This window comes from Hoplias malabaricus, chromosome 11, assembly GCF_029633855.1.
Source record: "Hoplias malabaricus isolate fHopMal1 chromosome 11, fHopMal1.hap1, whole genome shotgun sequence".
Taxonomy (NCBI): domain Eukaryota; kingdom Metazoa; phylum Chordata; class Actinopteri; order Characiformes; family Erythrinidae; genus Hoplias; species Hoplias malabaricus.
Window position 1 is genome coordinate 27,849,028 of NC_089810.1, and position 17,458 is coordinate 27,866,485.

The following is a 17,458-nucleotide window of genomic DNA, read 5'->3' on the forward strand; positions in this document are numbered from 1 at the left end:
CATTTTGGAAAGTATAGAAGCTGGGTTACATATATTTAGATTAGATTAAACAGATATATACTTCTTTAGATTGGATTAACTCTCTCTCTCTCACTCTCTCTCTCTCTCATATATATATATATATATATATATATATATATATATATATATATATATATACTGCTCAAAAACATAAAGGGAACACTTAAACAACACAATGTAACCAAGTCAATCACACTTCTGTGAAGTCAACCGATCCAGTTGGGAAGAAATAATGATTGTGAATCAATTTCACCTGTTGTTGTGGCAATGGAACAAACAACAGGTAGAAATGAGAGACAATTAGCAAGCAAACCCCTATAAGGGAGTGGTTTTGCAGGTGGTGTCCAAAGGCCATTTCTGTGTTTTCATCCTTTCTGGCTGATGTTTAGGTTACTTTTGCATTTTGTCAGTGCTCTCACTCCTAGAGGTAGCATGTGGTGTCTACAACCCACCGAAGTTGCTCAGGTAGTGCAGCTCCTCCAAGATGGCACATCAAGCTGTGGCAAGAAGGTTTGCTGTGTCTGTCAGCAGTGTCCAGAGCATTGAGCAGATACCAGGAGACAGGCCAGTACACCAGGAGACGTGGAGGGGGCCATAGGAGGGCAACAACCCAGCCACCACTTCCTCCTTCTTTGTGCAAGGAGGAACAGGAGGAGCAGTGCCACAGCCCTGCAAAATGACCTCCAGCAGGCCACTAATATCCATGTTTCTGCGCAAACTGTTAGAAACAGACTCCATGTGGGTGGTATGAGGGCCCAATGTCCACAAAAGGGGCTGGTGCCTACAGCCCAACACCATGCAGGGCGATTGGCATTTGCCAGAGAACACCAAGATTGGCAGATTCGCCATTGGCTCCCTGTGCTCTTTGTGGATGAGAACAAGTTCACAGTGAGCACATGTGACAGATGTGACAGAGTCTGGAGACACCATGGAGAATGTTCTGCTGCCTGCAACATCCTCCAGCATGACCAATTTGGCAGTGGGTCAGTAATGGTGTGGGGAGGCATATATTTGGAGGGCTGCACAGCCCTCCATGTGCTAGCCAGAGGTACCCTGACTGCCATTAGGTACTGGGATGATATCCTCAGATATCCTAGGTAGATATACTAGGCCTCATGTAGCTGAAATGTGTCAGCAGTTCATGCATGATGAAGGCATTGATGCTATGGACTGGCCTGCCTGTTCCCCAGACCTCAATCCAATCGAGCACATCTGTGACATCATGTCTCATTCCATCCACCAACGCCACGTTGCCCAACAGATTGTCCAGGACATCCCTCAGGAGAACATCCACCGTCTCATCAGGACATGCCCAGGCTTTGTAGGGAGGCCATACACAATTTTAACTTGTCTTGAGGAATTTCCACTGTAGTTTGATCAGCCTGTAATTTGATTATCCACTTGTATTTTGAATACGATTCCAAATCCCGACCTCCATAAGATAATAATTTTGATTTACATTTGATCATTTTTACGTCATTTTGTTCTCAATGCATTCAACTATGTAATGAATAAAGATTTTTAACTGGAATATTTCATTTATTGAGATCTAGGATGTGTTATTTTAGTGTTCCCTTTGTTTACTTATTTATTTTTTGTGCAGTGGTATATAGATAAACAAACAGGAAACGTTCTGTATTTTTTCCAGACTGTCCACTTGGGGGCGCTGTTGGTCCATGCTGGTTTCTCCCAGTTTCATTCTGAATGTTTGATTTCGACTAAACGTTCAATTAAAAGGATCTTTACCATCGAGTGTGGTATCAGTCTGATTGTCACATAACGACTTGCCAACTGATATAGATGTTGGCTTGAGATTATCAGTAGGAAAGAAGATTTTTAATATTGAAATCTCAACAGCTCTCTAAGTTACAAGTCAATTCAGCCACTAACCAGAGCCATCTGCAAATCTCTCCTGAGATTGGGCATGACATTATGGGTGATGTACAGCCTTGGGAAAACCCTAGCTTTTTACATGTGATATATTTTAAGAGTTAATGTTTAGAAATGTGACCATTTCTCAAGAATGGGTGTTTAGAGAGAGTCACAATGATTGCTTCAGAGTTTGGGAAGAGGAATTTTATGATCTTCAGATGCCTGTTTTATGTCTTTGGTCTCCAAAATCGATGACCCTGGGTCTGTGTATGTGTGTGTGTGTGTTTATTGCAGTCATTAATGTCCATCCTCCCAAGCAGAGGACAATGGAATTTCAGTGTGATAGGGAATTTGGAGGGCAGAGGGAGAGTCTCAGATTGCACTCAAACAAATTATTTCAATAATCCATAATCCTGAATGTGATCAGCATATTTCATACTTATTCCACTACATGGCTGTCATCTGATGTGGCTCAAATAAAACAATGTAATTGTAGAAGACGGGAAGCTTTTTACCCACTCTCACAGCTAGAGCTAGAGAAGATTTTCACCTCTGCAAATTGTACAGCTTGCACACTTGATGCATTTACCACAAAATTACTCAAAGAAGTACTGCCAACTATTTTCAGTGCTGTTTAAACTTAAGTAAACTCACCCCTTAATCTGGGCCATGTACCCAAAGCCTTTACACTAGCAGTTATTAAACCTCTGATCAATAAACCAAATCTCGATGATAGCATATTGCCCAATTACAAACCAATTTCTAAACTACCATTTATATCAACAACGGGAAAAGGCTGTGGCCCAACAACTTCATAAGTTCATATCTACATAAGAATCATATATATGAAAAATACCAATCGGGGTTCAGGCCACATCATAGCACTGAGTCAGCTCTAGTAAAGATAACAAATGACCTTCTTGCCTCTGATCAAGTTTACATATAACTGTTTGTGCTACATGACCTCAGCACAGCTTTCGATATGATAAAAAAATAAATTATCAGATTTAATTTTAAAATCTTGCTGACTATCCAGTTAAACCCGGTTCAGCAGCAAAAAAACTTGGCGTCATAATTGATTCAGATTTATTGTTCGATCAATGCATAGGCATTATCACTAGGACAGCTTTTTTACATCTTTGCAACATTACCAAGATAAGAAATGCATTATCCCTGCATGACACAGAAACATTAGTACATACCTTTATTACTTCAAGGTTTGACTATTGTAACACTCTACTGTCAGGATGCACCAGCAGAAATGTAATAAACGTCAACTAGTTCAAAATGCTGCAGCCAGCACTAGACTGGAAAAAACTGGAAAATATGAGCATATCAGCCAATTTCTATTATCACTCCATTGCCTTTTAAATTCCATATCGATTACAAAATTCTGTTATTGATGTATAAAGCCCTACATAGGCTCGGTCCTGAATACCTTCAGGATATTATTTCCTATTATGAGCCACCACAATTACTCAGATCATAGAGTATGGCTTTTTAATAGTTCCCAGAATTCAGAAAGCCTCAGCTGGGGAAAGAGTTTTTACTTATAAAGTGCCCCCTCTCTGGGATGGGGCTAATGCCATCCCTCTACAATATTTTTCAAAGTAAATGACCACCCACCTGTCTGGCTGGACACTGATGGATGACTGACTGTCAAGCTCTCCTGCTCCATGCTTCAGACTAACTGCCCATGTTCCAGCCACCACCACTTGCTTGGACTCCTAACTATTGCTACCAGTAATATTAATAATAATAATAACAACAATAACAATAATAATAATAATAATATGAATAGTAATAATAATAATACCATCAATGCATACATTATAATACTATAATTATATCAGTACACATGAGCATAATTGCGGACCTATGTGATGAATAGTGTCCTTTTAAATTTTATCAATAATTTGATGGTAGATTGACCAGAGGATGATAAGTTACGTTATGTTAAAACCAAGCACACCATTGTTTTTCTTGTAAAATTTCCAATAATTTCCAATAAGTGTCACATGACCTACTTCCCATTGAAAAAACAAAAGTTTGATCCAAAATGTCCGACTTCAAAATGGCCACCATGGTCACCACCCATCTTGAAAAGTTTCCCCCCTCTCATATACTAATGTGCCACAAACAGGAAGTTAATATGACCAACCATTTCCATTTTATTAAGGTGTATCCATATAAATGGCCCACCCTGTATAGTCTTTGACTTTGAGGCTTGAGCTGAATTATATTGAAGTAGCAGGCCTGTCATAAATAAACTTGAATGTCAATTGTACGATCTTCATTCAGGCTTTTCGGCACCAAGTTGTTATCTTGATTGAGGCTTGTGCATGCTGGAAGTGTTGTCTAAAATTCTGATCTGGGCTTGGGACATAAGGAGTGACCAAGTTAAATTCTGAACATTAATGTCCCAAAAAGTCTAGATACCAAAAAGGAAAAGAAAGGAAGCAAAGACAGAAGAGAGAGAAATTAAAGGGTGACAGAATTTCACAGTTTTTCAGGAAGAAAGGTGGGTGTAGTGGTGGTGGAAATTAGCCCTGTTTAGCCCAGATTCCAACATTAGTTTTTTCACATCTCCTCAATATGTCAGTATTTACATTTTAGATATTCTATTCAGACTAAATGATCTAGTCCATGCTTCTGCCCTTTACAATGAAATACAGAAGTAGTCTTTCCTTCTCATTTCCATGGACTGCTCCAAGCTGAATGAGGTGAGCAGCACAGGGTTCAACCATGTGTCAGTTGTTATAATTGCAAGAGTTCAGTGGGAATATACCTTATTATTATTACGTATATTTCATTGCATTTACTTTTCCACAGCATGCTAAACAAAAAGCACATACCATCATGCCTCCTGGTGTATATTGGTTTTGCGGGTCTGGTGCGGGTTTAGTTCACCAACAAGATGCCAGTGCAGTTTGTCCAGCATAACAGGGTCCAGAATAAACATAGTATATGCTGATTTTGCTTATGACAAATCAAGGCTGGTCTGTGCTGTTGTTGATTAAAATAGCCGACTGGTTATTTGATTATCCATTTCTATAGATAATAATGTTATTTTATAATAATGTTTTATTTGTTTTGAAGTCATATTTAAGTTATTGTTGCTTAATGTTAATTTTACATTCTCTAATCATACAATTCAAATATCATTTAAACTGTAAAATATGGTCTTTTATCAAATGTAACTTTTTTTAGTGCTGGCATATTCTGGGGTGGTGGCACCCAGAGTGATGTCTTTTCATGGGGCTTAAAGTCCCTAGCAGGACCTCTGCCTGTTTCTATATCATTTGGGTTTTATATGACATTCAATGTATATATTAAATGCATATACAATACTGAACTGTATGTATGTGTGTGTGTGTGTGTGTGTGTGTGTGTGTGTGTTATTAATCACTGGGCACAGGCAGAGAGCAAGCTGACATGCATCAGATGGAGAGAGAGAGATTGGGGGGAGGGGGAGGGTGTTGAGAACGAGAGGTGGGGGAGAAGGAAGAGAGGGAGACAGAGAGCAATGTTTAAAAGGCCAGCGAGGGACAGAAAGTGCACAGTGGCCCTTTGAGGTCTAACATGTTTTATTGTAAAAAGTGATTTATGTATTTCTACTTTATACTTCCACAGTTATTTAATCATTTATATATTGCCACATATCTACACTTATTTTTTCTGTATTTCTGTGCCTGTGTGTTGTCTGAGTGGGTGGTCCTAATCTCACTCGTAAGCAGAATTGGCCAACTTGGCAAACCAGTACAAGCCTGGATCTTGTGTTCTGGCAGTATTACAGACAGACCGGTGACCTCACAACAAAGACATATAGAGACATGCAGTAGCACAGTGTCTGTATTAAGACAGATGATTTGTTTTAGAGAAACAGGAACTGCTACTGTCCCATTTCTGCAACTGTGCTGTACATCTCTGTTGGTCAATTCAATATTTTATTTGCAAAATAGAGACAATAATTCTAAAATGTCAGTTTTAAATCCACTTTACAGGTAGATTTAAGATTTCGTAGATTTAAGGGTTTACTTAAGGTTGAATCTTAAGTTGGATGTTGTGAAAACAGTGTAGTTCAAAAACTGAGTATGTATGATTGTTTGTATGTTTTCTTCTACAAACCAGATTCCAAAAAAGTTGGGACACTAATCCATCCATCCATTATCTGTAATTAACCGCTTATCCAATTTAGGGTCGCGGGGGGTCCAGAGCCTACCTGGAATCATCGGGCGCAAGGCAGGAATACACCCTGGAGGGGACGCCAGTCCTTCACAGGGCAACACAGACACACACACATTTACTCACACACTCACACCTACAAGTCGCCAATCCACCTGCAACGTGTGTTTTTGGACTGTGGGAGGAAACTGGAGCACCCGGAGGAAACCCACGCGGACACGGGGAGAACACACCAACTCCTCACAGACAGTCACCCGGAGCGGGAATCGAACCCACAACCTCCAGGCTCCTGGAGCTGTGTGACTGCGACACTACCTGCTGCGCCACCGTGCCGCCCGACACTAATCAAATTGTGAATAAAATAAAAACTGAATGCAATGATGTAGAGGTGCCAACATCTAATATTATATTCAGAATAGAACACAAATCACAGATCAATAGTTTAAACTGAGAGAGTGTATCATTTTAAGGGAAAATATGTTGTTTCAAAATTTCATGGTGTCAACAAATCCCAAAAAAGTTGGGACAAAGCCATTTTTTACCACTGTGTGGCATCCCCCCTTTTTCTTACAACACTCAACAGACGTCTGGAGACAGAGGAGACCAGTTTCTCTTTGTCGCACCTTCCTCTTTATGATGCGCCAAATGTTCTCTATAGGTGAAAGATCTGGACTGCAGGCTGGCCATTTCAGTACCCGGATCCTTCTCTTACGTAGCCATGATGTTGTGATTGCTGCAGAATGTGGTCTGGCATTATCTTGTTGAAAAATACAGGGTCTTCCCTGAAAGAGATGACGTCTAGATGGGAGCATATGTTGTTCTTGAAACTGAACATAGTTCTTGCATTTAATGGTGCCTTTCCAGACATGCAAGCTGCCCATGCCACAAGCACTCATGCAACCCCATACCATCAGTGATGCAGGCTTCTGAACAGAGCGTTGATAATAACTTGGGTTATCCTTGTCCTCTCCGGTCCGGATGACATGGCGTCCCAGTGTTCCATAAAGAACTTCAAATCATGACTCATCTGACCACAGAACAGTCTGCCATTTTGCCACACTCATCCTTGACAGTGGAATTCCTGTTTGAGGTGCAGTGACGTTTAAGGGCCCGGAGATCACGAGCATCCAGTAGAGTTTTACGACCTTGACCCTTACGCACAGCAATTGTTCCAGATTCTCCGAATCTTTTGATGATGTTATGCACGGTTGATGATGATAACTGAAAAGTCTTTGCTATTTTACGCTGGGTAACACCATTCTGGTATTGCTGCACTATCTTTCTGCGCAACAATGGTGGAATTGGTGGACCATCTATGTGGACCATCTTGGATTCAGAGAGACACTGACACTCTGAGAAGCTCTTTTTATACCCAATCATGTTGTCAATTGGTCTTCCAGCTGTTCATTATATTCTCAATTTCTTTTTTCTAGCCACTTATTGCTACTTATCCCAACTTTTTTGGCATTTGTTGACACTGTGAAATGTTGAATCAACATATTTTTCCTTTAAAATGTTACATTTACTCAGATTAAACTTTTGATCTGTCATCTATGTTCTATTACGAATAAAATATTGACATTTGCCATTTCCACATCATTGCATTCAGTTTTTATTCACAATTTGTTTAGTGTCCCAACTTTTTTGGAATCCGGTTTGTAAAACAATGTCATAATTTACCTTCTATTATATGTTTTCTGGAAAGTCCTCTCTCTGTTTCAGCTCTGTGGAGACAAACACACACAGCTTTAATAATGTCAGAATCAACTGAACTTTACTCAAATCCCAACACCAACCTTTAAGAGGTTTTTGAGATTTAAACTAACTTGAAGTGCTCCATAAATTCTGACAGTGACAATAACAGTCATCATCATATTATATATGGTATAATATACTAAATTTAGTTTGTTTCACCTTGTTCACTATAGCTATGCTTTAATATATGCTCTCAGATCCCAACTGTTTGTCTGATTATCAATCTGCTTAGCACTGCTTGTCTGTCTGCATGTCTATTAATGCATATAGTTTTTTTTCCCAAGCCTGATAATCTATCTCTTTCTGTCTCCATGAGGGTGTCCTCAATGTCTGTTCATGTCCACCTGCATATACACATGCAGTATCAATTTATTTCTAACTGTATGCTTATTCACCTGTCTATCTTTCTTTATTTATGATCATCTAAATCTTTGTAAGTTTACTTGTCTATCTTTGCCTTCTTCTCATCTATCCACCTGAACTTTTTAATCTGTCTGTAAATTCACGTCTGTTCTTATTTCCAGTGACCTGTCAATCTGTCCACATGAACTTGTTTGTTAATCTGTTTATCCCTGAGGATACCTCCTAAGGCTGGTGATCATTAATTTCCCATTAGTCAGATCCCTGCACTGTGCCTGAATAACACAGTGATGAGTGTACAAGAGGCAAGAGTCTGAGGGAAATTAGAAGAAATCTCCCTGCTCTCTTTAACCTTTTTACAGCTCCTGGCCAGAGCCCCACAGCTTCTGCAGTGATAGAAAAGCTGTTGAATCATTGTGGAAACAATTGGAGGGGGACTAGACCTTTGCCTTTAAGTCAGTATTTAGAATCTCACTTTCAGGTTGGTGGTGTGTGCCTGATTTACACACAAAAAAGAGGCTGTAAACTCAGTTCTACATACTCTACTATTCCACATTCCTTCATCTAACCTGTACACACTTACAAATGATGGTTCTTCAAAAGGTTATTTAGTAAAGAAAATGCTTCTATATAGAACCTTGAACACTTGAAAAATCTTATAAATAATTGTGAAGGGATTCTTCAGATGAAGAATGTGCTGCCACACATAGAAAATTTTTCAATTTGGCACCAAAACAATATCATAAGAAATACAATTCTGTCATAGCACGATTAACATCATAACAATTGAAGAACCCTTTTTGGTGCAATATAGAATGGTGCTATACAGAAACTACCATTCTCCATCAATCTAAATAAATCCCTTCACAATGCAAAGAACCATTTAAGTCATGAAGAAAAAATCTTCATATGTCCATGTTTCCTTTAATAAAGAACAATAATTTTTATTTAAGAATGTAGTTGAAGGCCTCTTGCAGCTGTCCTGTAGAGCATGGGCAGGACGAGGAGCTGTGGGCATGCAGTGTGGGTCCAGAGCCTACACAGAATCACTGGGCAGGATCACAGCACAAAACAGGAATGCCCCAATACAGGATGCCAGTCAATTGCAGGGCATTACACACTCAAACAAATATTAAACACTAAAATCCTAGACTCATTCTCCAAGAAGAGAGCATCATCAGGGGGTGTGTATAGGGGTGTGAATACTAGATCTCTGATTTGCATACTGTAAAGTGTCATCATATTTCATTATGGAGATGTGTCATCTGAACCTATAGAAAGACTGAACATGAGGTGGAACTGACTAAAATAACCGTCTTTATATTTTAAATATATATGGAATATATTTACAAGTTGTATTTTATTATTTTAAAAAATCATTTTATCTGTTAGGGCGGCACGGTGGCGCAGCAGGTAGTGTCGCAGTCACACAGCTCCAGGGGCCAGGGGCCCGCTCCGGGTGACTGTCTGTGAGGAGTTGGTGTGTTCTCCCCGTGTCCGTGTGGGTTTCCTCCAGGTGCTCCAGTTTCCTCCCACAGTCCAAAAACACACGGTGGATTGGTGACTCCAAAGTGTCCGTAGGTGTGTGTGAGTGAATGTGTGTGTGTGTCGCCCTGTGAAGGACTGGTGCCCCCTCCAGGGTGTATTCAAGTCAAGGCTCAAGGTTGTATTTATGTAATGGCTCACCTAGGGGAGGAATCAAACCCTGGTCATGCGAATAGTACCCAGAATCATTGGGTGCAAGGCAGGAACACACCCTGGAGGAGGGTGCCAATCCTTTGCAGGGCAACACACTCACACCTCTGGACACTTGAGTAGCCATTCCACCTACTAACATTTGTTTTTGGACCATGGAAGGAAACTGGAGCACCTAGAGGAAACCCATGGAGACATGTGGAGAACAAACAAAATTCCTCGCAGAGAGTTAACTCTTGAGCCTGCAACCCCAGGACTGTGGGGCTGTGTGACAGCGACATTGCCTGCTGGACAATAGGAATTAAATTAAATTATTTTTTTTTTCTTTTACTTATAGTGACCAACTTTACTTACTTTCCTCCCCAGTACAGCTTGGTGGTGATCACTAAACTGGATCTCCTAGAGAGAGAGAGAGAGGGCAACTGTCACAGATTAGCATTCATATATACATAATGGTATAAATAAAGGTTCAATGGTTAATGTTCCACAGCTGTAAAGCAGAAATCCATGACTGCCATAGTTCGATCACAGTGACTAGACTCAAATAGCCAATATATATATATACAGGGTGGGCCATTTATATGGATACACCTTAATAAAATGGGAATGGTTGGTGATAGGGGCGGCACGGTGCAGTAGTGTCGCAGTCACACAGCTCCAGGGACCTGGAGGTTGTGGGTTCGATTCCCGCTCCGGGTGACTGTCTGTGAGGAGTTGATGTGTTCTCCTCCAGGTGCTCCGGTTTCCTCCCACAGTCCAAATAAAAAAACACGTTGGTAGGTGGATTGGCGACTCAAAAGTCTCCGTAGGTGTGAGTGAATGTGTGTGTGTGTTGCCCTGTGAAGGACTGGCGCCCCCTCCAGGGTGTATTCCCGCCTTGCGCCCAATGATTCCAGGTAGGCTCTGGACCCACCGCGACCCTGAATTGGATAAGCGGTTACAGATAATGAATGAATGAATGAATGTTTGGTGATATTAACTTCCTGTTTGTGGCACATTAGTATGTGGGCGGTGGAAACTTTTCAAGATGGGTGGTGACCATGGCGGCCATTTTGAAGTCTGCCATTTTGGATCCCACTTTTGTTTTTTCAATGGGAAGAGGGTCATGTGACACACAAAACTTGTTGGGAATTTCACAAGAAAAACAATGGTGTGCTAAGTTTTAATGTAACTCTATCCTTTCATGAGTTATTTACAAGTTTCTGACCAATTATAAAATGTGTTGTGTTGTGTTGGATTGTCAATGCAACCCTCTTCTCCCACTCTTCACACACTGATAGCAACACCGCAGGATAAATGCTAGCACAGGCTTCCAGTATCCGTAGTTTCAGGTGCTGCACATCTCGTATCTTCACAGCATAGACAATTGCCTTCAGATGACCCCAAAGATAAAAGTCTAAGGGGGTCAGATCGGGAGACCTTGCTGGCCATTCAACTGGCCCACAACGACCAATCCACTTTCGAGGAAACTGTCCATCTAGGAATGCTCAGACCTGACACCCATAATGTGGTGGTGCATCATCACTCAGGGAACGTGCCAGCTTCCGTGCATAAAGAGGGAAACACATCATCATGTAGCAATTTCACATATCCAGTGGCCTTGTGGTTTCCACTGATGAAGAATGTCCCCACTATCTTTGTACCCCATATACCACACCATACCATCAGTTTTATTGTTCCAACAGTCTTGGAGGGATCTGTCCAATGTGGGTTAGTGTCAGACCAACAGCGGTGATTTTGTTTGTTAACTTCCCCATTCACATAAAAGTTTGCCTCATCACTGAACAAAATCTTCTGTGTAAACTGAGGGTCCTGTTCCAATTTTTGTTTTGCCCATTCTGCAAATTCATTGCACCAATCTGTGTCATCCTCATTGAGATGCTGCTGTAGGTGGAGATTTTAAGGGTGCCATTTGTGAGTAGCTAATATCCACTGAATGGATGTTCGACTGATGCCTCTCTCAAGTGGCATGCAGCGAGTGCTTCGCTGTGGGCTTTTGCTGAATGAAGCTAGGACAGCCACTGATGTTTCTTCATTAGTGACAGTTTTCATGCGTCCACATTTTGGCAAATCCAACACTGAACCAGTTTCACGATATTTGGCAAGCAGTTTGCTAACTGTAGCATGGGAGATTTGTGGTCTCGTAGGGTGTCTTGCATTGAAATCAGCTGCAATAACCCAGTTATTACATTGATCAAACATCAACACAATTTCTATCTGCTCCTCACGTTTTAACCTCTGCAACATGTCAATGGCTGTAAACAAAGATAAACTTGTAAATAACTCATGAAAGAATAAAGTTACGTTAAAACCAAGCACACTATTGTTTTTCTTGTGACATTCCCAATAAGTTTGATGTGTCACATGACCCTCTTCCAATTGAAAAAACAAAAGTTGGATCCAAAATTGCTGACTTCAAAATGGCCACCATGGTCACCACCCATCTTGAAAAGTTTCCCCACTCCCATATACTAATGTGCCCCAAACAGGAAGTTAATATCACCAACCATTCCCATTTTATTAAGGTGTATCCATATAAATGGCCCACGATACTTGAAGCCAACAGCTCCTGACAACATAGTCCTGAAGGTCATTAGCCCATACAAGCCCTTCCATTATGACAAGGCCCCAATCCAGGAAGGGTGTTTGAGAAGCTGCTTTCAAACACCCTTCCTGGATTGGGGCCTTGTCACAATGGAAGGGCTTGTATGGACTAATGACCTTCAGGACTATGTTGTCAGGAGCTGGCTCCCAGTATCGTCTCCCATGGCAAACAGGTTTGGAGTGAAGATCCAGACAAACATAGTGGGAAAGGGTTACCAGGACCTACCTCTGGAGTCAGGCCTGGGGTTACTGTTCGACGGCATGGGCCTTGTGGCCAGGCAACTCACAAAACATGACCAGGCCTTGCCCAAATAAGCAATGTGAGAATGGGCCCATATGGGCCCACCACCCACAATCCAGAGTAGGAGTGCCGTGCTATGTCCATCAGGCACAAAGCAGTGTGAAAGGGCCCCTGGTGTCAAGGATCTTGGCAGTGGAAACTGTTTCTATACCAGATAGATATAGTTTGGCTCACCTCAAAACACAGTGTGAGCTCTGGAATCAAACTACTCTATAAGGGTTGGTCTCTCTCTTAATTAGGAGTTGCACAGGGTGAGAGGCACTGGGCAAATGTGGGGATTCTCACATCTCCCCTGCTGGTGGCTGTACAGCTGGAGATTGTTCCAGTAAAAAAGAGGGTTGCCTCAATTCAGCTTCGGCACAAGTGGCAGGCTGATTTGTTATTTTACCTGGCAGCCACATGCAGCTAAAATACAACAAGCCCCAAACATGTCACTAAAACATGTCACATGAACAGACTTTCTAAACACTTACTCAATGCTGCTATTTTGTCATTCATTAGATCATGTTTTTTCCCACATTATGGCTGAGACATTTTCTCCTATTTTTCATTATTCATCCAGCACTTATCAGAAGCTAAAATATTGTTATATGTTAAATCATTATTTTTACATTATTTCAGTTTTTGTCTCATTGCTTGTCCAGGTATTCTTTTACTAAACATAAACATTGTATGCATATGTTGCATTAAGATCTTGGCAAGTTCTTAGCTCTGTCAAACAATTCTGAGCAATATATCTTGTGTTGTTTTTTTCTCTGGCTTTGACATTTTGCTTTGGTTTTTGGGTTATCCATTGCTCTACATCCATTTCTGGCCAAAGATGGATCAAGATATTTACAATTTCATAAAGTCATGTGATGTTTGTGCCCAAAGTAAATCACCAAGACAACTCCCCACAGGTCTTTTAGGACCCCATCCCATACCCTATGGCCATGGTCACAGCTGATTATTAACTTTATTACGGACCTTCCTAAATTGCAAGGTTGTACCACAATCTTGGTTATCATTGATCGACTTCTAAAATCTTCCTACATCATTGGAAACACCCGAAGCCTTATTTCATCAGGTCTTTCGACTATATGGGTTACCTGAAGACATTGTATCTGATCATGGTCTTCATTTTACCTCACATGTATGGAAGCACTTCTGTTCTCAGTTAAAAATCAATGTCAGTCTAAACTCAGGGTACCACCCACGGCTAATGGACAGGGTGAAAGATTAAATCAAGAGATTGGTATGTTCTTAAGGTCTTATTGCAATAGATCACAGCATGATTGGTCACGTTATCTACCATGGGTAGTTTTGGTTACTTCTTCTACTGGCATCACTTAGTTCCAATGTATTTTGGGTTTTCAGCCCCCATTATTCCCTTGGACAGGTGAGCCTTCCTCTGTTCCAGCTATAGATGGATGAATGAATGGAAAGAAGTGAACAAACTTGGGAAGAAGCACATGTAAGACTACAAAGAGCAATCAGATGGCACATTAGACAAGCTAACCACCATCGACATGATGTGCCTCCTTTCAGACGAAGCCAAATGGTATGGTTGTCCACCAGTGTTCTGAAGTTAAAACTGCCTAGCAAAAACTCAGTTTCCTGTTGGTGGCCATTTTGCATATATAAAGCACATGTTGCATTAAGATATTTGCAAAGTCTTGTTCTTGGCTATGACAAACAATTCTGAGCAATATACCCTGTGTTCTTTTTCTCTGGTTTTGACCTTCTTTTCTTTGCTTCATTTACATAAGACAGAGTAGCTAATAGTCCCCTAATGGGCTGCAAGAGGGAGGGGTCTTGTCCTCAGGTCCTGAAAATTTCAGCCTTTCTAGTGTAAATATCTTTGGTCACATGACTGAAGTGCAACTAACTAAGCTGTGTTTAATTTTAATTTATCTTATGGTACATTGCTAAACATTTATCTTGTTTGAATGATTTAGGAATTTTTAAATAGTGGTGACTCCACTGGAAGTCAGTTGTGTTGCTGTGTCATTGCTAAAGGATATAATAATAAAAAATAATAAATAAATAAATGCAATAATAATAAAAAAAATGTCTGTTAAAACCTCTTGTTTTTGGCAGAAAACAGGTTACAATTAGAGATGCTGCTGATTCTCTCTCAGTCCATGCGCCAGCCATTACAAAATATTCAAATTGCCACAGAACTTAACATATTTATAATAACACACACAGATATTATCACACACATTCACTCACTCTCTCCCCTTTATACACACTCACACAGACACACACAAACACACATTTCCTACATGACTTTAACTCGCCCCTTTCTATGATACACTTTATGTGGTGAAGACACACACACAACTTTCAAAGTGTAACAGATGGCAGCAGTAGAGTAATGGGTTGTGTTTGAGTCAGTGACAGCAGCTCCGCAGCACACACTTTTCAGAGAGGAACAAGAACAGCCAGCTGTATATTCAGCACACACACACAAGAAGAGGGAGTGAGAGAGGAACAAACATTTTCTTGTTCTATGGAGAGGAAAACATGCTGGTTAAAATGAAAAATGAAAGTAAGATAAAAATAACAGGGGCAGGGAGAGATGAATAAAAATGTGCATCTTTTATGTCAAATACTAGATAGCCTTGAACCCAAAGATATCTGTGACAGATAAATATCTGTGACTGAAAATGTTTTATTATTATTTGTTTGAGAAATAATATCTAAAATATAATAATAATAATCGCGTCTGTTGCGCAGACTTAACCCCTGTTGGGCGAGTGGACAGACGAAAAAATCTTTTCGCTGCAATGTTGTACTTGTATAGTTCCACTCCTTCTGGATCAATCATTTTAATGATGATTCTAATTGTACCCTGTGATACTACTTGTCTTCTTCTGAACAAACTCTTGAACAAGTGTCTTGCACAATTGATTCAATGTTCAAATACTAATAACAATCTGGTCCAGTCTGTTCTGATCTGCGTATTTAATCCTGAAATCTGTACGATAGTATGACTTCAACAATACACAACATTCCTCATAACACAAAAAGTAAGGAAAAGTGTGTTGGTAGATTATTTCTTTGTTGTAACAATGTTTCTTGGCAATAAAAAACATTGGAAAAGCCTTTTAATATCTATTTAAATGGTGCCACATTTGTAAGTAACATGCATTTGTGGGATGAGCAGTAGAGCTGAGTTTGCCAAATCCTCTCTGCCAATGCCAGACAGCTTATTTTGTGTGATGGTGTGGGGCAGCATCTACCTCACTGGAAAAACGAGGCATGTCATCATTGGAGGCAGGCTCAATGCAGAGAGATGTTGAGATGAAATTCTGCAACAAGTGGCAATTTTGGCAGTCCTGACTTCAGCCCCATTGAACACTTGTGGGATCAGCTTGGGCGTACTGTTCATACCAGAGTGAACAACACAACAACATTGGCTGACTTGCGACAAATGCTGGTTGAAGAATGGGATGTCCTCCCACAGCAGTGTGTGACCAGGTTGGTGACCAGCATGAGGAGGAGGTGCCAGGCTGTTGTGGCTGTGTATGGTTCCTCCACATGCTACTGAGACTTTTTAAATGAATACATTGTTTAATTGCCAAAATGTATTGTTTCTTCAAACTTCAGTCATCCAGTCCACCAAATGGGTTAATGGCAGAATGAGCTGTTTGGCATTGGCAGAGAGGATTTAGCAAATTTTTCATGGGCACAACCAACATTGTGCTGCTCATCCCACAAATGCATGTTCCTTACAAATGTGGCACCATTTAAAAGAGAAATTAACAGGTTTTCCAACTGTATAAGATTTATTATTACCAATAGATTGACCAAAAGAGGATAGGTCCCCCCTTATGAGCCATGATTCCTCCTAAGGTTTCTTTCTCAGCTCTAAGGGAATTTTTATTTGCCACTGTGGCACTTGGCTTGCTCATCTGGAGGATTTTTACATTCTTTACATTTTTACATTTCATGTCAACACTTTGCAAAAAGCATTGTTTACAACAAAGAAATAATGCGCCAAACAAATTTCCTTACTTTTTGTGCTATGTTTACATACAGTGATTCTCAGAATCTTTTTTTTCCCTTTTTTTAATGCACTGGTCCTGAAACTCAGTTTTAGCTTAGTATCTAAAACTAATATAAAAAATCAGTATCTCTTCCACAACTCGGCTGTGAAACAATCACTTATTGATTAAAATTATTATATTATTCTATTCTATTATTCTATTATTATAGAAAACTACACATGAAGGAATCTGTAAAATAAGCAAATGATTTTAGTTTTCGATCACATTTAATAGCTTTTAAAATCACAAACAACGCAGTGTTGTTATTTATTTATTATATTACTTTTATACATTGTCTATTTAAAACCGATTTGTCAGCAAATTATATTTTGTTATTGTCATGTTTGTTTTAGTAGTTTTATAGACCCTAATTTTATATTAATTGTTTATACACATTAAGTAGTACGTAAAACCACAAACCCCTCCCTGGATCACCACCTTAACATGGTGGAGGTGTTTGCGTGCCTGCGTGAGCCTAGGAGTTATGCTGTCGGGGGCAATAGCCCCTGGTAGGGTCTCCCAAGGCAAATTGGTCCTAGGTGATGGGCTAGACAAAGAGTGATCCATAAAGACCCAGATGAAGAAAATAAAAACAGAGACACAGCTTCCCTCACCCAGAGTAGGGTTACCA

At 40.2% G+C, this 17,458-nt stretch overlaps 1 protein-coding gene across 1 annotated transcript in view; it reads right to left on the minus strand.

Annotated features, from left to right (window-relative positions):
* kcnab1a (potassium voltage-gated channel subfamily A regulatory beta subunit 1a) overlaps positions 1 to 17,458 on the minus strand; it is a 258,469-nt gene that overhangs the window by 52,422 nt on the left and 188,589 nt on the right. Inside the window, exons 6-7 of the mRNA XM_066684849.1 lie at positions 10,243 to 10,287; positions 7,759 to 7,802 (exon numbers count right to left, since the gene is read on the minus strand). Coding sequence (XP_066540946.1) covers positions 7,759 to 7,802; positions 10,243 to 10,287 — 89 coding nt within the window. The remainder of the gene's footprint in view (positions 1 to 7,758; positions 7,803 to 10,242; positions 10,288 to 17,458) is intronic.